Genomic DNA, 16,722 nt, shown 5'->3' on the forward strand with positions numbered 1-16,722 from the left:
CAGGTTAAACATTAGACACTGCAAATATCCCAACTCAATTTAGTTTTCTCTCTCCTGCAATCCCTCATCACTTGGAGCTTTGCCCGCAGCTAACAGGCAGGCTGAAATCAACCTTAATTCAACAAACCAAACATCCAAACTATGTAATCATGGGATGACATCTGAGCTTGATCTGGCTGGCTGCTTAAAAAGGAGTCTTTCACAATGATAAATGGGAATTTTCATTGTTAACCAAGCGAGACATGAAGTCACAGCACCTTCATACTTCATGCTGAAATCAACCAAATGCAAATAAATAGCCCTATTTCTAAAAAATGCCCCCATGCATCCATTTTGAAGTACACTGAAATATATTTTATTTTGCACATAAAGATACAACTAGTGGCCTACTACCTGCGAGATACAGCCCTTTTCGGTTGTTTTTCCAATACGGTGATAGATGTCAGCTGAATTAGACACACTTTCGCCCATGCCTTAAGTAACACCACACTTGAGAGGACAGCTGGATGTTTGGGGGACAGTCTGGGGCCAGGGACCTAGCAAAACTAAGAGTCCGCCTATGGGGTCCAAGCCCAAGTCCTTGGCTTCTTTAGCACTGTGTTCTCACCATGCTACTCCAGCAGGAAAAGCTACTCTGGATCTTTGAAACAAAGTTTCCACAAGCTGGGTGTCGAAGATTAAGCACAAACACACACACACACACACACAACACACACAATTTGTTCTAAATTAAAGAGAAATAAAATTTAAACTGACAAGTTTCTATATCTTAATCAAAAATGAATGTATTCTCACAGACGACTTTATATGCCTGTTTCTTATTACTGATTCCTCTGAGTTTCACTTCCCTTAAACACATCACCCTCTCGGGTTTCTTTTCTGGACGTAAAATGTGTGGAAAAAATTGAAATATCTCTTTGGATGGTTGCCATATCTATCAAGGATGCTAGGCTATCTTCAGCTCTGAATCCAAAAACCAAACTCCAAAATAGGAATATTCTCCATACCCTTTACTTTCATGATGTTGCTTTAAATTTTGTTGCTTTTTTAAAATTCTGACTCGAAGCGCCAGCAAATCACAGCACCACATGCTTATTTACATTGAAGAACTCTCTGGAACTTGAGAAATCACGACAGAAGGTACCAATATGGATCGCTGCCTGTCACTCGAGCAGTTTTCTCCCACACACCGCCTCTTCCATGAAGGTGAGTGATGACCAGGGCAATGGTCCTTCTGGGCTTCCCAGGAAGGCTCTGGCAGCAATCTAACCCACAAAACCTTTGATTAGAGAGCTTTTTGAAAGTTAAGTCAATCTCAATTCATCTCCACCATCTTGGTATACAACTGAAATATGCAAGTTAGAAGAATGTATTTATACTTTTAAATAGATGAAAAAGAATAAGACACTTTCTTTCAATAAGTGTTTAGTAGTCTTCACTGATTTAAAAAAGTATTTTTTTCTTTCGATATGACCTAAATTCTTCAACCTTCACACCACAGCTTAATTTTGTTTCCCCCCGGGTAGCACCCAGCTGTGATGGAGAAGAGCTAGTCAGCATATTCTTTGTAAGCACTGAAGCCAAGTATGAACTAGACCTAAATAAACCATTTTCTTCTCTTGGATTAACAATCTCTGGTATTATTTTTCAAACTTTTTATTCTTTTCCATGTATCTTATCAATTAAAATTCTTTCCAGGGCCCTCCTACAACACTTACCTTATTGTCATTTCTGAGTGGCACATGGTAAGTGTCTTTTTACATCTGTATGGCTAGAATCTAGCCCACTGCCTGGCATTCAGCAAGCTCTCAATAAATATTCTTGAGAAAATATGAAATCCTACAAAAGCAGCACTCAGTAAATGGTTGATAATAATTTATTTGTCTTCCTTGGCTATACTTTGCTATTTATTTAGTCACATTTTCCTATTATTCCTATCATATGGAAATAACCATACTTCTATCATGAATAGTCCCTTTGACTTTACCAGAAAACTCAATAAGCTTATTCTAACAATTAACCTAAAATGTGAGCTAAAGTATTGATTTTCTAGTAGGTGCACATTAGCCATCAACCAAGAGCTTGATCTATCTCGGCAGAACTTTAAATCATACTATGCATTCCTAAAATTTCCTCCTCCATGTTTCTGATCCCAAGCAGTATAAGAACAATAAGTTTTTCTCTGTTCAGTAGTGCTGCTGTTGGAGTTACCAAAGGGACCTTATTTTAGTATGGACTTAAATGAAATTTCTTATTAAGAATAGTTTAATACTTCAATTCAGTGGTGTTTTTAAACACACATATTTAGTTAGCAATTTAACTATTTTATTATATACTTGGTCTATTTTTTTCTTAAAAGGTTGACCATTATTTTCTAAATGGTTATTTATTAAATTTCTGTCTTTGCTTAGAATAGCTTATTACTATAAAAAAATTATATATGCTCTAAGTTGTATACCTTTTGATTTCAGACATTTAATTTCCACAAATCATGTCTAAATGCCAAATAGAGAATGCAAGATATATGGAACAAATGCCATGACACATGTTAATGGACAAACTAAAATCACCAACCTTTTAACTTTTGACCAGAGCTGACTAGGGTTATTAATAGGTATTGTTCATTTTCCAAGTTGACATAAACATTTCTCTTCTTTTCATTCTTATTCAAACACACATACGTGCACACACACATACAAGCAGATCAATACTGAGAAAAAGGTGAAACAAGAAAGTGAAAAAGAAAAATGAAATAGCCAGTTGTTCTTTAGCAGAAAACTCCCTCTTCACAGAGCCCTGGCAAGGTCATAGTCCCCTTGGAATCACTATGAGCACTGATGTGAACTGGCTGTGCTTAAAAGAGTGCTTCTTACTTAGCAGTTACACTAGAGAGGTGGGGGAAAGGTAGAATAAAAGATTGGGGAGAGGCTTCAATTATTGTTGGAAGAACTCACAAAAGTGGGTTTTATTCTCTTTGATTTTAATTCTTCAATAAATCAGTAAACCTGACTAACATAATCTGGAAATCTTTCCCCATGTTAAAGAAAGAAATATTTAAGAGTTTAACTATTTAGTAGTTCCCCCTTTGAATGCAGAATTCCCAGGCTAAAGATTAGTAAGTAAAACCACATAGCCCCATGCCTTCCTGCAGTAAGGTTAATAATTACACCCAATTTAATGTCCAGAATCACATTCCCAAACAAAAGGCTTTAAGTAGCAAGTCTCACAGTATGTTTCGCTAGAGATTATGCCTAACGATTAAACTGAATTGTGAAGTTTTAATAGTGATATTCAAAACCTTAAAGACTTTCACCAGAGTAACTGACATCAAGTACAAACCACACTCCCACAAACTTTTCAGACCAGGCAAAGTTTTAAGGTTTCAAAAACTCTCCTCCTTTCTCTCTTCCTCTCCAAGGTACTCCTGGGGTGCTCCACCCCACTAAGAAGAAACAAAGTTTATCCAAATTCTTTATATATGAAAATCTAAAATGAAGGAGGTGTATTCAAGAGGATTCAATACAACTCTCATCCAACCAGGAGGCTTCCATTCCTTGGGAAGACATTCACTGGGGTCTTACTTCAGATTTTAATTTGCAGATTTCTTTTTAAGGCAGCACTTCTCCAATCTGTATTCATGGATGGATCTCTTAGAAGAAGGCAAGTCTGACCTGCGCTCTTATCTTGCCTATCATTGAACTTATGACTGGCACCTCCACCAGCAGATGAGGAAGAGTAGATAAAAGAAGGTGAAGGCGAAATACACCTTTGATTTTTTAAAACTATAAATGTTAGGGGCTGGCCCAGTGGTGTAGTGGTTAGGTTTGTGCACTCGCTTCAGCAGCCCAGGGTTTGCAGGTTTGGATCCTGGGTGTGGACCTAGCACCACTTATCAAGCCACGCTATGGCAGCATCCCACATAAAACAGATGCTAGCTCAGCAACCATCTTCCTCAAGCAAAAAGAGGAAGACTGGCAACAGATATTAGCTCAGCAACAATCTTCCTCAAAAAAAAAGAGAAAATAAATGCTAACCCTAGTTAGCTTAAAAATACATATATAAATGTGAGGAAGAGGCTAAAAATTATCTTTTCTGCTGAACCTAAGAACATAGATTAGCAAGATTCAAGGAAACAAAACAAAGCTCTAAATTGTTCTATAGTAGAAATCAATAGGAACGTGGAGGTAGAACAGAGAAGAGATAGGGAGAAAGAGAAGAAGACAGAAGAGGTCAAGAAGCAAGGCCAAAGGCTGGAGCCTAAATTGGCATATAAGACCAAGGTATTTTTAAGATGAGGAAGTCTGATATTAAGTTTTGAGTTCTTGACACTCCTACATAACCTACACAACCTACTCCATTTCTACAAACCATTAGTAAATTGCACCACACAGAAACTTGTGTGAATAGGGTGTTTGGGTGGACATCAATGAAAGGATTTCACCTCTGAGTTGGTAGGAGCTTAAAGAGACACAACCTGTAGGGGAACAAGACAGTCCATAAACTCAGTTAATACTTTGGAATCAGAAGCTCAGAAGAAGAGGTGAACTTGAGACACTAATGCCTGCAGAAATTCACAGAAATCTTGGGAAGAATATTGGGCATCCCAAAGGCTAAGTAACGCAAGTTCAAGCCAATTTTATCCTGATCATAAGGGAATGAACAATCCCAGCTGTTATGCAGGTTATTAGCAGCTGAAGTGTATATAACTCCAGGAAGATGGGACTAATTTTCCAGCAATTGTTTATTACTCCTCAAAAGTTAGATTCATTATTCCCTGACCCACTATTATAATAAAGTTCAAAAACTGTAACTCTAGCCCTCAAAATATAGCTCTTGAGCCAAAGAAATCTACAAGTTCTCTAACAAAGATCCATGTTGGTAGAGGTAAAATTGAGGCATAGCAGGCAAGGAAGGCGAAAGAGTAGTAAGTTCCATGAGGACAGGGGGCCACGTTTGTTTGGTTCCCAGGTGACAAGCAGAGAGCCTGGCACATAGCAGCCACACAATAAATCCTTGCTGAGTAAATAGCATGCATTTAATATAGCTCCAAATTTTACTAGAGAGACAATAAAAGTATCACACAAAGGTTTAACTATACCTAATTTTACGCCAAAACAAAATCTAAACAGGTAGTGGCCGTGAAGCCTTTTAGGCTGTGTGAGACTCCCCCCTCATATGTGAAATGGAGAATAACCAGGCATCATGAGATAAGTAGCCACCTGCTTTAACAGGCTGATAAGGAACATTCAAAACTATAGAGAATTAAAACTATTACCAGCCTATTAATGCTAGGTACTATACAGAATTAGCAGTCCTCCTGGAGACTTACAATCTAAGAGACAGTTCTGATGCATATGTGAAAGCCTAAGTAGCTCAAGACCGCCAGGAACAAGAACAAACCTGTAGTCCGACAAAATCAGATTTATTCACTTGGAGCAGCAAGGGATGGCTCTGGGAGAAACTGCAGAATAACACTGAGAAAGAGGGAGGAAAGAATCACCTTTTGTAAGGTTCTGGTTGTCACTGAAGGATTCTGAGAAGGGTGTAATGGCAGCAGAGATCAGTTCTCGATTGACCGCAGTTTTTAAGGTGAGATTAGGAGAAGTCAGGATTCACAAGGGTTGCTATGAGGTCAGGGTGGTTTAGCAATTAAAGATCCCCAGGAAAAGATTGGAACAGCAAAGCAGGGCTGGGGGTATCAGCAGTAAGAAAGTGGTAATCACTTAAACAAGGGGCCCTAATGGCATTTTACAGCTGCTGCGTGACCTTGGGAGAAGCAATGTTCTCTGTTAACGCTGCAGCTGGCTTGCTATATATCTATCCTCCACGCCTGACTAATGGCAAGGCTGCCTTTTTCTCGTGTCCATCAAGTTGATTTTCACTCTTTGTGTCAGACACAGGCTTTGACTCTTTCACAGATATAAGTATTAAGTAATCCCCCATTAATGAATTTGTAGAAAGGGACATCTCAAAATCCTAATCTAAGAGAAACAGGCCACAAATAAAAGATTCTATTATATTTAAAACCACTTTAAACTGGCTAAACCACAACCCTAATCCCATCTGTCCTTCCTCAGTCCTCTGAGCGTACGGCTAGCCCAGCACACGTGCCCTGGATAATATTCTTGGTTTACTTCCCTGTCTCCTCCCCTAGACTCTGAAAGAATGAGAGCAGTGAAGTATTCATTCCATGCCTGGTGCCTAGCACATGCGGTTCCCAGCACATCATAAGTGCTCTGTAGCCAAGCTGTCTGCTTGTCCCCTCTGTATATAATGTGTACCAAAGGCTGTTACACAGTAAGACAGACTTTGCACTCTAACTATTTAAGAATGTCATTATTTGAAGAATTCACTGCTTGGATGAGACATCAGCCAAGGGAATGACCAGCAGGATCTTTAAGTGTAGGTCAAACAAGAAGGAAGCTTCCATTTGACGAGTTCACAAATGGCTTTGTTGCAACACCGTAAAGTCAAAAGCACTTGAAAAAAATAGCTCAACACAAACTGAATTGAGTCCCTACCAAATTGAATCACTTATTACGTGGTACTAGAGATGTTCACACATCCGTTTTCAGCAAGACTATAAATTCCTGGAGGTGAGAGGTTATGCAAGTCTTGTTCATTTTTGCTCGCCAGCACTCTGCCTACCGTACTGCACAGCATAGGTGTCCAGCCACCTCAAAGAAAACCAGATAAGGTGGTAAAACAAGAAGAAAGGAGGTAAAAGTCATAATCAGTTAAAGCAAGAGATTAAAGCTCAGTGCGGGCTTGTAAGGAAGAGAAAAGATACCTTATGTGCAGGTCAGAGGTTTCTGGTGATGAGGACAGAGGACTCCCAAGACTGCTTAAGTTACAGGGCAAAGAGGGAAGCTGGTGAATTGACTTGGCTCATGGAAGCATAGAACGAGATCTGAAACTGGGCTGAGAGGAGGAGAGAAGGAAGCAAAGAGAGGACAGGGAGGACATAAATAAGGAGAGGAGCTCCCAAGGTCAGAAGATGAGAAAACCGTCTTTATTAAAACCACCACTGATACAGGGAAAGTGGGGAGAAAGATGAAAATACAACTATACAAAATGACCGAGGAGCAAAGGCAAGAGTACAAGGGGAGTCTACAAGATCTGTTTATGTGGATATTGGCAAAAGCAAGATGTGTGTAGAGAGGCAAGGGAAGTCTGTTCTAAGCCCCAACACTGCCCAACTTTGGAGCACATGCAAACCACCTGAGTCACCTTTCATCTTTCTTACCCCTATCTCGTGTTTCTTCTCCCTCTTGATTTTTCCCGTCCCTCCCGTTTCCTCCTGCTGCCAGGAGTGTTGGCCAAATAAGATCACATGCTTCTCTCAGGCTAATGGAAGAGGTCCATTAGAGTTCTGCCTTTCTCTGTCCCATTGATAGGGCCACAAAGAGGAAGAGGAAGAGGACTGGCTGTTCTTTCAGTGTCTCTTCAAAGACGAGCTTCACGGAACAGAAAGGCAACGACAGGAACCACAAAAGAACTTTGAATGTCAAGGTGACACGCACATGCTAGTTACCGTGACTTGTGGTCAGCAAGTGGATAACACTGTGTCTACATTATTTTAACTATCTAAAAAGCAACCAAATTGTATTATGGACTTGTGTGAGGGTGCTCTGGAGGAGGGAAGGAACGCCACTAACTCCCAGCACTCATTGGCTGCATTTCCTATCACACAGTAGCTAGGACCCAATGCTACACACTAGAGTAGAGAGTATAAGCCCATCGAACTGTAAAGGTCCTTCTACAGCAACATGTACTAGGAATAATTAGAATTAATATGTTTTAAGCAATTAGGATAACTGAATAATGTACACTGGTGTGGTGGCTTTTATTCTGCAGACCCAACACTGAAAATTCCAACAGTATGAAATTACCTCAGACTGGAGGGAAATGCCCCCAATTTGGATAAATAATTTTACTTAGTCTTCATCCTGAAGCATCTTTGAATAAACATTGTGCTACTACTGCAATGAAACTCCCCCACTGAAACAACTCTAAACCCTCCGAGTCTATGTATTCATGTTCTAAATTCATTTCAAAATTCTGTGACTCCTTCCCTGTGACTGAGAATAAGCTGTTATCTTACTCCAGAGAACAGCAATCACCAAGAGTAGTTAACAAGGTGTGCAATCTTTTCTCAGCAGACGTGAATGTTGAAAGGAAATCACCATCTTAGATCAAGAAAATACGATCTATAATTTTTGCGAAAGGCTAGTTAGTGTCTATCAAGTCTGTTCTCAAATTTTGAACATAGTCCTCTAACTTAGAAACTTGTTGAATTCTAAAAGTTTGATGTAAATCAGCTGTGGAAAAGAGAGAATTATTTCTCCACAGTAAGAATTACACACACAATAGTTAGGTTCTCAGGGCAGCTCACGAAAGGCTTTTTAACTTCTGTTCCACCTAAAACAACAGCGACAATACTATAGAACCAACAGTTAAAGTGATGTCTCTAGGAGGAGATGCATTCAGAGTTCCCATTTGAGATGCCAAAACTCTCCCTTTCCAGCAACAAAAATAGGGGCTCCTGCTGCTCAAAGCAGGTTTCTAGTGTGGCCATGGTGTGGACTTTGGGGAGGAGGGTCTCTGTGTTGAAGATCAAGACTGGGAAGGCAAAGTGAGGGAAGTGAATACACTGCTTGTCTAGACTGAAAGGAAAGCTTGGGGCAGATAAGAGTGAGAGAGAAGGCTCCAGGGAGCAGGTGGGACACTGGGGCTTGGGTGGGTGCTGAAGAGTACGGACACACAGTTTCCCACCACCTCTTCCCACATCCTTTGCATGCCCAAATTTCTTCTACTTCTTTCTTTTTATCCTCTTTGGAAGGCTTTGTGAGGAAGGACTGAAAGAAATGAAAAGCTACAGCAGGTCTGCACTATAAGAGGAAAGGAGAAGGGGAGGGAATCACTAGTAAGAAATAAAGTAGAAGGGATGCAGTCTTCCAGGTGGACATAAGGGGTGGGTTTTTCACATGTAAGCTGTGCATTCATAAATCAGAACCTTGACCGTGTGGCTCATGCACAGGCCCAAAGTAAAGAGAAAACAATAGCTACCGCTAAGTGGAAGAACCATTAACAAATTAAATTAACTAGAGTCCTTGTGAATGCTTCTTTTGTGGTGGATAATCTTTAAAAAAAAGTATATTCAAAAATTTATTACACACCTGTTGCACTTTGCCAGGCACAATGTCTTCATCAAAGACACTGGAATCCAGAGTAAATATATGCTTATATTTTTTGGAATGGACACATGTCAAATTCTATCACAGAAATTCAGCTTCAGTCATCAATTTCAAGCAAGGTAGCCTACTTCAAACAGTTGTGTATCGTTCAAACAATATTCTATCCAGAACTAATTCACTAATGTCCTGTTTTACTACTTGCTACAGATATTTAGCATTCTTTAGCTGTAACATAAGCACAACCTGAAAAACTTATACCTTTGTCTACTTTAAGCTATAAATCTTATCACTTTCATGAATAATCAATTTGACACACATTGAAAGTTGAAAACACTAATACAAATATCAATTATTTTAAACAATGTCTAGGAATAGCACCTCTTTCCACAAATTATTTGAATAACGAATTTAACCTTACCTTCTTCACAATACTGTACCATTAGAATTTTTTCTTATGTAGTTTTTTTCTAGAGAGACCTATTTGGTCCTGTTGGGCGTAAACACGATGTGAGAGGAAATGCCAAGAGTTGAGGGTCTCTCTGGGGCTCAGCACTAAGGATGAGAAAAACTCCTTTTTCTGTCAGCCATTTCCTCACTGGCAGAACACACGCATTGGAAACACTTCTTTATGTGGGGTCAAAATGGGAAGAGGGGGAATCTGGGCTGGTGAACAGAGTCCCAGTCTGAGTTTAACTATAATTTTTTCTGTCTCACTGGGAATTTAAGGCTGTTGCCTTACCTTTGTTTTTAATCTACATTTTCATCCACAAACTAAAGAATATGTCCTACAGAGTATCTGAAAATTCCACTAGCGATTCAGAAACTATGTGGAATGGAGTGTTCTGAATATCTGTTTCACAAGACTTGTTTCCAACCTTCTTGCAAGCCATTGGTGACCATGCTCAAGTGAACTTTAATGCAAATTAAAATGGAGGTGTTTTCCTGACATCACAGAAAGTACAACTGGCTCCTTTGAAAGCTCAGGGGCAGTCCTGGTGATCCTGGCTATTTCAGACACTGGGCTATCAGAAGCAAGTTAGGACGGGGGATGTACTTTTGGTAAAGACTGGTTTAACAGCGCTCAGAATCTCTTCCCACTTGACAGGGAAAACTCCTATGGATTTCAACCAGAGAACACTAACTAGATAATGGGAAAATAAGAAAACGTGGTGTCTAATGCCACATGTCTTAGGACACCTACTCAGTCTCTTCATTTCTGCTTATGAGCCAAAGAAAGGGTTATCTTTGCTTGAAAACATAGAATGTCCCATTTACATACATTAGACAACTTATCTCTGATGATTAGAAGCCCATCCAAATCTCTAAGACACACTATAAGAAACGCAAAAATGGCACTTTTATTTAGACTTTCAAAATATTATTTGCATTACCTGTGAATTAACAACTTCCATTGGTCTTTTCTTGATTTCTCCTATGTCCAAGTAACTGAGGAGAAAAAAAAAAGGGGGGTTTCTTTTATAGCTTTTGCATCAGTTATGCAAATTTCTTTTAAAAAATTATTAAAAAGTAAAGCAAGCCATAGGAAATAATTAAGCCTAAAGCAAAAATCAATAGCTACTCATTAAACACAATTATAGTAGTAGGAACTGTTTTCAGCATCACCAACCAGAGCTGACATATGTCTATCCTAAACTTCAATGAAAGCAAAGTCTTAAAAATACATACTTCTATTGAGGAACACTTTTCTCTCCACAATGGGTAGCTACTTACTATATATATATGATATTTCTAATATTTATATAAATTTTTATATAAAGACTGGTTTGCTTGTAAAGCTACTTAACAGTTCCATTAATGGCAGACTTTAGGTCAAAGAAAGTACTGAGAGCATGCATTAGTGTAATAACTGTGTAAGGCTGGGAAATCTTTTTCCCTATGAGAGCACTTTAATGATACAGAAATGCTCAGCCATGTGGGATGGTTAAGTATTGGTTCAGCTAAGAGACAGATGGGTGGACTAGTTAACCTCTGGAGACCCCTATTATTCCATTACTATTTGCCACAGATATTATTAACTAGTGATTATTCTTTAGCTATAGCATAAGCACAACCTGAAAACTATATCTTTGTCAACTTCAAGCTGCAAGTCCATCACTGCGATCTGGTGCCACTGTGCTTCATACACAGAAGGTGCTAAATAAATACTTTAATATAAAACACAAGTATAAATCTAGCATTTAATTTATAACCATAGATAAATAGATTCTCCACTACCTCTCAACCTCAACTATCATAATTTTATATTAAAATTAATCTGGGCTATTGAAATATGTTTTATTGTAGTTTGCTGCTTTGAATAGAATGCTTTAGTTAATTGATACCTGTGGAAATTATCATATATGTCTCCTAATTAAACAGTATCTACATAAGACAGTGCAAATACTCCTTCTGTTTAGCAAAAAAAAATGGCTCTTTTGCAAATCTGCAGGGACTGACTTCTGACATAATACCAAAACAATCTAACTGTCATGGGCAGGAAATTGATCTCAGACCCACAAGATTAATGCAGTAGAGTCAACTTCCAAAAATGCATGGGGAAAGTAACAGTCTCTGGAATTCTCCACCATAAAATAAAAGTTTAATAGCTACTAGAAGTTTAATTATAGTTTCAAAAACATTAGAAAAAATCTGAGTGATATGATTTCAAGCAGGAAGTTGATCATTTTTATCTGAGAAATATTTTTCCACCATTGCTGTCTTCCCCAACATCATTTAGGGTCTAAATGACATGAGTTACCCTCAATATCTTCTGGGCTTTCTTTTATTCTGCCAGTTGCTTAGTTTGTTATATAAACTTACAACTGCTAAGCATTTACTTAAGCATATATTTAGAATTTAAATCTTCTTGGCTTCTATCATTATAACCATAGATACTATCACTTTAACACAAATAAATAAACTATTCATCTGTCAGCATGGAAAACTAACCATAGACACTGTTATAACAAACTCAGTTTTTTTGTGTGTGAATTAAAAGCAAAAATAACCATGCAAATTTCTTGTATATATAAAGAGTGATTTGAAGTGCACTTTCTATTTGGTTTGGAACTGTACCTGTTTTTATCTTTTGAGTTGGTAGTGCCAAATAAACAAAAGAGAGTATGAATTACCAAAGTGAGTCTACAATTTTGAGCTGTTAATAGATTCTGAATCAGATATCCATTCCCATGAAATTGCTTTATAGGGAAACTATTTAATAAAAAATAAAGTATATGATGAAAGGACCTGGCCATGGAGATGCTTTACATTTATATAACACTTTGGTGTTTCCAAAACACATTCATATCCATAGTGCTTACTTTTTACAACACTGTGAAGTAGAAATGGTCATGTTCCTTTTCTTTATTACGAAACTGACTAGCTGAGTCAAGCGGCTTGCCCAAGGACACAGAGCTAATAAACAGTTCAGTCTAAAGTCTCCTGATTTTAAGTTCTTTTTTAATCTTTTTTTTCATATGTGGATTATGGATTATCTACGTATAACTGAGTTCCATACTTTTTTTCATCTAGCACTTCACTAGTTTGTGGGTTTTTTTCCTGAGGTCATATTGGCTTATACCATTGTGTATATTTCAGGTGTACACGATTATATATCAGTGTCTGTGAATGATGACGGATAAAAACTAGACTCGGTGGTGAACACGATGCAGTCCATTAAGTTTTAAGTTCTAAGTTTCTTTGAAGTACACAGGTTCATTTAGTTCTTTTCTATTAAGTTAGACAAAGCATACTTAAAGGAGGTTTCAGGGAAGGGAAAAATAAATCCAAATGTATCCCTCACATCTCATAAAAAGAATGTCTGGCATAACAAAAAGCAGAACACTTAGAACTCAATTTAAAGAAACTTAGGAAAGAAAAGTTAACATTAGACAACTTTAGTGATACTTGGGAAAAGATTGCTATACAATTAAAATCAGAATTCACAAGCACAGGTTTTTTGGTAGAGATATTTTTTGCTATCCTGAGGCTCAAGCTGAATTTTAATTAAAATATTATATTAAAAACTATGGACTATAGAGTTGCTATATGATCCAGCAGTTCCACTCCCAGATATAGGTCCAAGAGAAATGAAAACCTGTACATAATTGTTCATAGCAGCATTATTCATTGTAGCCAAAAAGTGAAACAACCCAAATATCCATCAACTGATTAATGGATAAATAAAATGTGGAATATCCATACCATGGAATATTATTCAACAACAAAAAGAATGAAGTACTGTACTGACACATGCTACCACACGGACGAGCCTTGAAAACATTATGCTAAGTGAAAGAAGCCAGAAACACAAACGGCCACATATTGTATGATTCCATTTATACGAAATGTCCAGAATAGACAAATCCATAGAGACAGACAGTAGATTAGTGGTTACCAGAGGATGGGGAGAAGGGGAAATTGGGAGGTAAGGGGTTTCTTCTTGGAGTGATAGAAATATTCTAAAATGAGTTTGTGGTAATGGCTGCACAACTGTATGAATATACCAAAAACACTGAAACGGGTGGTTTATGTTATGTGAAATATACCTCAATAAGGCTATAAAAAATAAATAACCCTATAGAATATTAAATTCTACCTGTCCTACAATACTCACCCTCACCAAGAATAACTTCTCTCAACTCTCAACTCCCATATAACTTTAACTATTCTTCTAATTACACTTATCCCTTTGCACTTTGCATTATAATTATTGGTGTGCATGCAATCTGGCTCCTGTTAGACTGTGAAGTCCAAAAGACAAGGAGTCATTTCTTGTTCATCTTTGTTCCCTTCGGGGACCTCAGCGCAGCTTGCTAATTCACTACTATGAGTGAGCTCCCTGCCAGGAACTGGGGAGAAGCACCAATAACGACCCCTGTCCTTGAAGGTTCAACCATCAGGTACCTGGAGACAGACACACAGACAAATACAGGAAGCCAATAAACTTTTCCAAGCATTATGCCAATAGCATAAACATGCCTGGTGGGGGGGAGGGGATCACAACTGTGGGGCGTGGTCAGTTCTACTTGCAATGAAAGATTGAAAGAATTTAAACAGTGGGGGGAAAATACAGAGAGCACTTTCTCCTCTAGTGACAATATAGTATGCAATGCTTCCAAGTGATTTTTAAGAAAGCTTTATTTAAACTACAAAGATAGGTTCCAAGAAAAAAGAAAAAATGGAAAGAGAAAAAGCAGAACAGAAAATGCTAAAAGTATCAGTTTAGTCACTAAATACTTTTCTTTTTTAAGATTCTTGTTGCTTATACACACGTTTTAAGTCTATTTCTACAGCTGCTACCCTAGTGAAATTCCTTCGCCGGTCACACTTTCAACCTCTAACCCCAACTGCAGCGGGACCGTGGAGAGGCATCAACCTGCGCAGTCACAGGCCTCCCCACACTGAGTTGTTGATGAGGCGGGAGTCACTCCTTTCTCCACGCCAACCGCACACGTTAGTGCACCCTGAAATGGTGGGCGGTGGGGACACAGACTCACTTGAGTTTCTTGAAGGCTTCCTGGCCCCCAGCCACGTAGTTGCCCCCGCTCTTGATCTGCTCTAGCTTCCGGATGCGGTGCCCGGTCCGCGGGGTGTAGATGTTCCTGACGGCCCCAAAGGGCGCCTGGACGCCGCCGGTCACCTCCTTCAGGAAGACGTCGAAGCTGGACACCTTCTTCTCATGGATGACGACGCGGCGCCCCGCGAAGAACGGGTCCCCGTTGCGGTACACCAGCACGCTCTTCACGACCGGCTGAGACAGGTGGCTGGACCTGGCGCTGGTGCCGCTCATCTTCCCCACGGGACGCCGGGCAGGCTTGCTTCTCAGGGGGAGGCACCTCGGCTGCGCCAGTGGCCTCACCGCACACACAGCGCGGGGTTGCCCCTGAAACGAAGGCCAAATAGACAGACCCACAGGTAAAAGCCAAGCAACGGCCGTGCGCCCGGCGTCCAGCCCGCGGAGACCCTACAGGCTGCAGGACTCACGGCCCACGCTCAGGTATTTCACCAGAGTCCGCACAACCAATCAGCGCTCGCCGTGCGCGAACGACACCTGTTTCACACGCTACCGGCAGAATCAAGGTGTAGCCACCTCGGGACAGGAGCTGCGCGAGGGGCTTTAAACAGACAAGCCGAGTGCGCGCAGGAGGGAGAGCGTACACACACGCACGAGGAATTATAAATATGTTGAAACTCAATTTCGAACACCTTATTGCTGTCACTCCATCCAAAAGGCTTAATTTTTTCTCTCCATGCCCCCTCACCTCTCAATCTCCTGCTTGCTTCCAAAATAAAGAAATTAAGATTCTGGCTGGAATTGCCCAGATTTTTCTTTGCAGAGAAGTAAATGTTTAAGCTGCACTGAGAGAGAGAGCAAAGACTCGAGCTTCCAAGACCCCTCGCCCCTTCCCCAGATGACCCGCGCTGCCCCGCGGCGAAGCTCCCGTGGGCATCGTTTGAACACAGCGGGCAGCGGCGCGCAACCGAGTCCCAGGGCGGAGGGCAGTGGGTGGGGTCCCTGGGGAGGTGCCGGCCGCGGGGTACCTACCGACACTCGAGGGCCGCCGGGGGGAGGGGCGGCGCGGGCGCAGCCTGGGTGGGGCGGGGGCTCGGCGCGGCGGCTCGGCTGGCACCGCGGTGAACTCAGCCGCGGCCGCGCGTCGCTGGCGCTGTTCCTCCGCTGCCGTTGCCTCTGCGGGCCTCCCTTGTCCGGGGGGAACGAAGTTGTTATTTCCCGCCGTTTCCGTAGCAACGGCAGCCACGCGCGGGGAGCGGAATCGGTGAACTGGGCCTGGCCTGCGCGCCTCGGGCAGAGGCGCAGAAGTAAGGGGTTTGGGAGACTGGGGGACTTTGTCCTGCAGTCACTCTATAAATGGATTGCTACCATGTGCCAGGCGCTGTGCTAGGAATTGGGGGTACAGCGGTGGAGAGAATAACCTACAATATTTTGAGTGCCTACCATATGCCTAGCTTTATGCTGAGAAAAGGGTTTCTCGTTTCCTCAAGAAGGCTAAATGGCTAAATGGCTGGCTGTGCCCCAGACCCCGTATCCATGCTGTTTGTGTAGATTAGATCAGTGTATGGGTAAACTAGAGGAGCTTTGAGAATATTGAGAACTTCTGTAAGACGTGTTCAGTCCAGTCTGGGACATATGTATTGTGGGACCAGAAAAATTCTTCTTAAAAAGTTGAAATCTTCCAGGGCATCTCTAGTTGTGTTCCCTTTATGCCACCTAAGACCTTTGCTACTATGAGTCATGTGCAAATTTCATTACTGGGTTTTCCTAATTCATCATATATGAGTAGAAATAATGTTAATAATAACCATTAATTGAACGCTTACCATGTGCCAGGCATTGTGTTAGATTATTAGTACCAGGCATTTTATGTAGATTATCTAATTTAGTGTTCACAATAACCTACAAAGGTAAATATTATTTTTTCCTCAAATGAAAAAACTGAGGTGCAGAGAAACCAAAGAAACTTACCTCAGGGCACATGCAAAAATTCCCATCCAGTTCTCTGAG

At 40.4% G+C, this 16,722-nt stretch overlaps 1 protein-coding gene across 2 annotated transcripts in view; it reads right to left on the reverse strand.

Moving 5' to 3' along the window:
- The window catches only part of DCDC2 (doublecortin domain containing 2), a 175,199-nt gene extending 159,264 nt beyond the window's left edge, over positions 1 to 15,935 (reverse strand). The window contains exons 1-3 of one of the 2 annotated variants that reach the window (XM_070584185.1): positions 15,745 to 15,935; positions 14,696 to 15,081; positions 10,589 to 10,643 (exon numbers count right to left, since the gene is read on the reverse strand). In XM_070584185.1, coding sequence (XP_070440286.1) covers positions 10,589 to 10,643; positions 14,696 to 14,988 — 348 coding nt within the window. In that variant the 5' untranslated portion in view covers positions 14,989 to 15,081; positions 15,745 to 15,935. Of the gene's footprint in view, positions 1 to 10,588; positions 10,644 to 14,695; positions 15,082 to 15,460 lie in introns of both variants that reach the window. The other variant, XM_070584186.1, reaches the window with a different exon arrangement.
- Between the last annotated feature and the right edge of the window lie 787 nt (positions 15,936 to 16,722).

Source organism: Equus przewalskii, chromosome 19 (assembly GCF_037783145.1).
Source record: "Equus przewalskii isolate Varuska chromosome 19, EquPr2, whole genome shotgun sequence".
Classification (NCBI taxonomy): domain Eukaryota; kingdom Metazoa; phylum Chordata; class Mammalia; order Perissodactyla; family Equidae; genus Equus; species Equus przewalskii.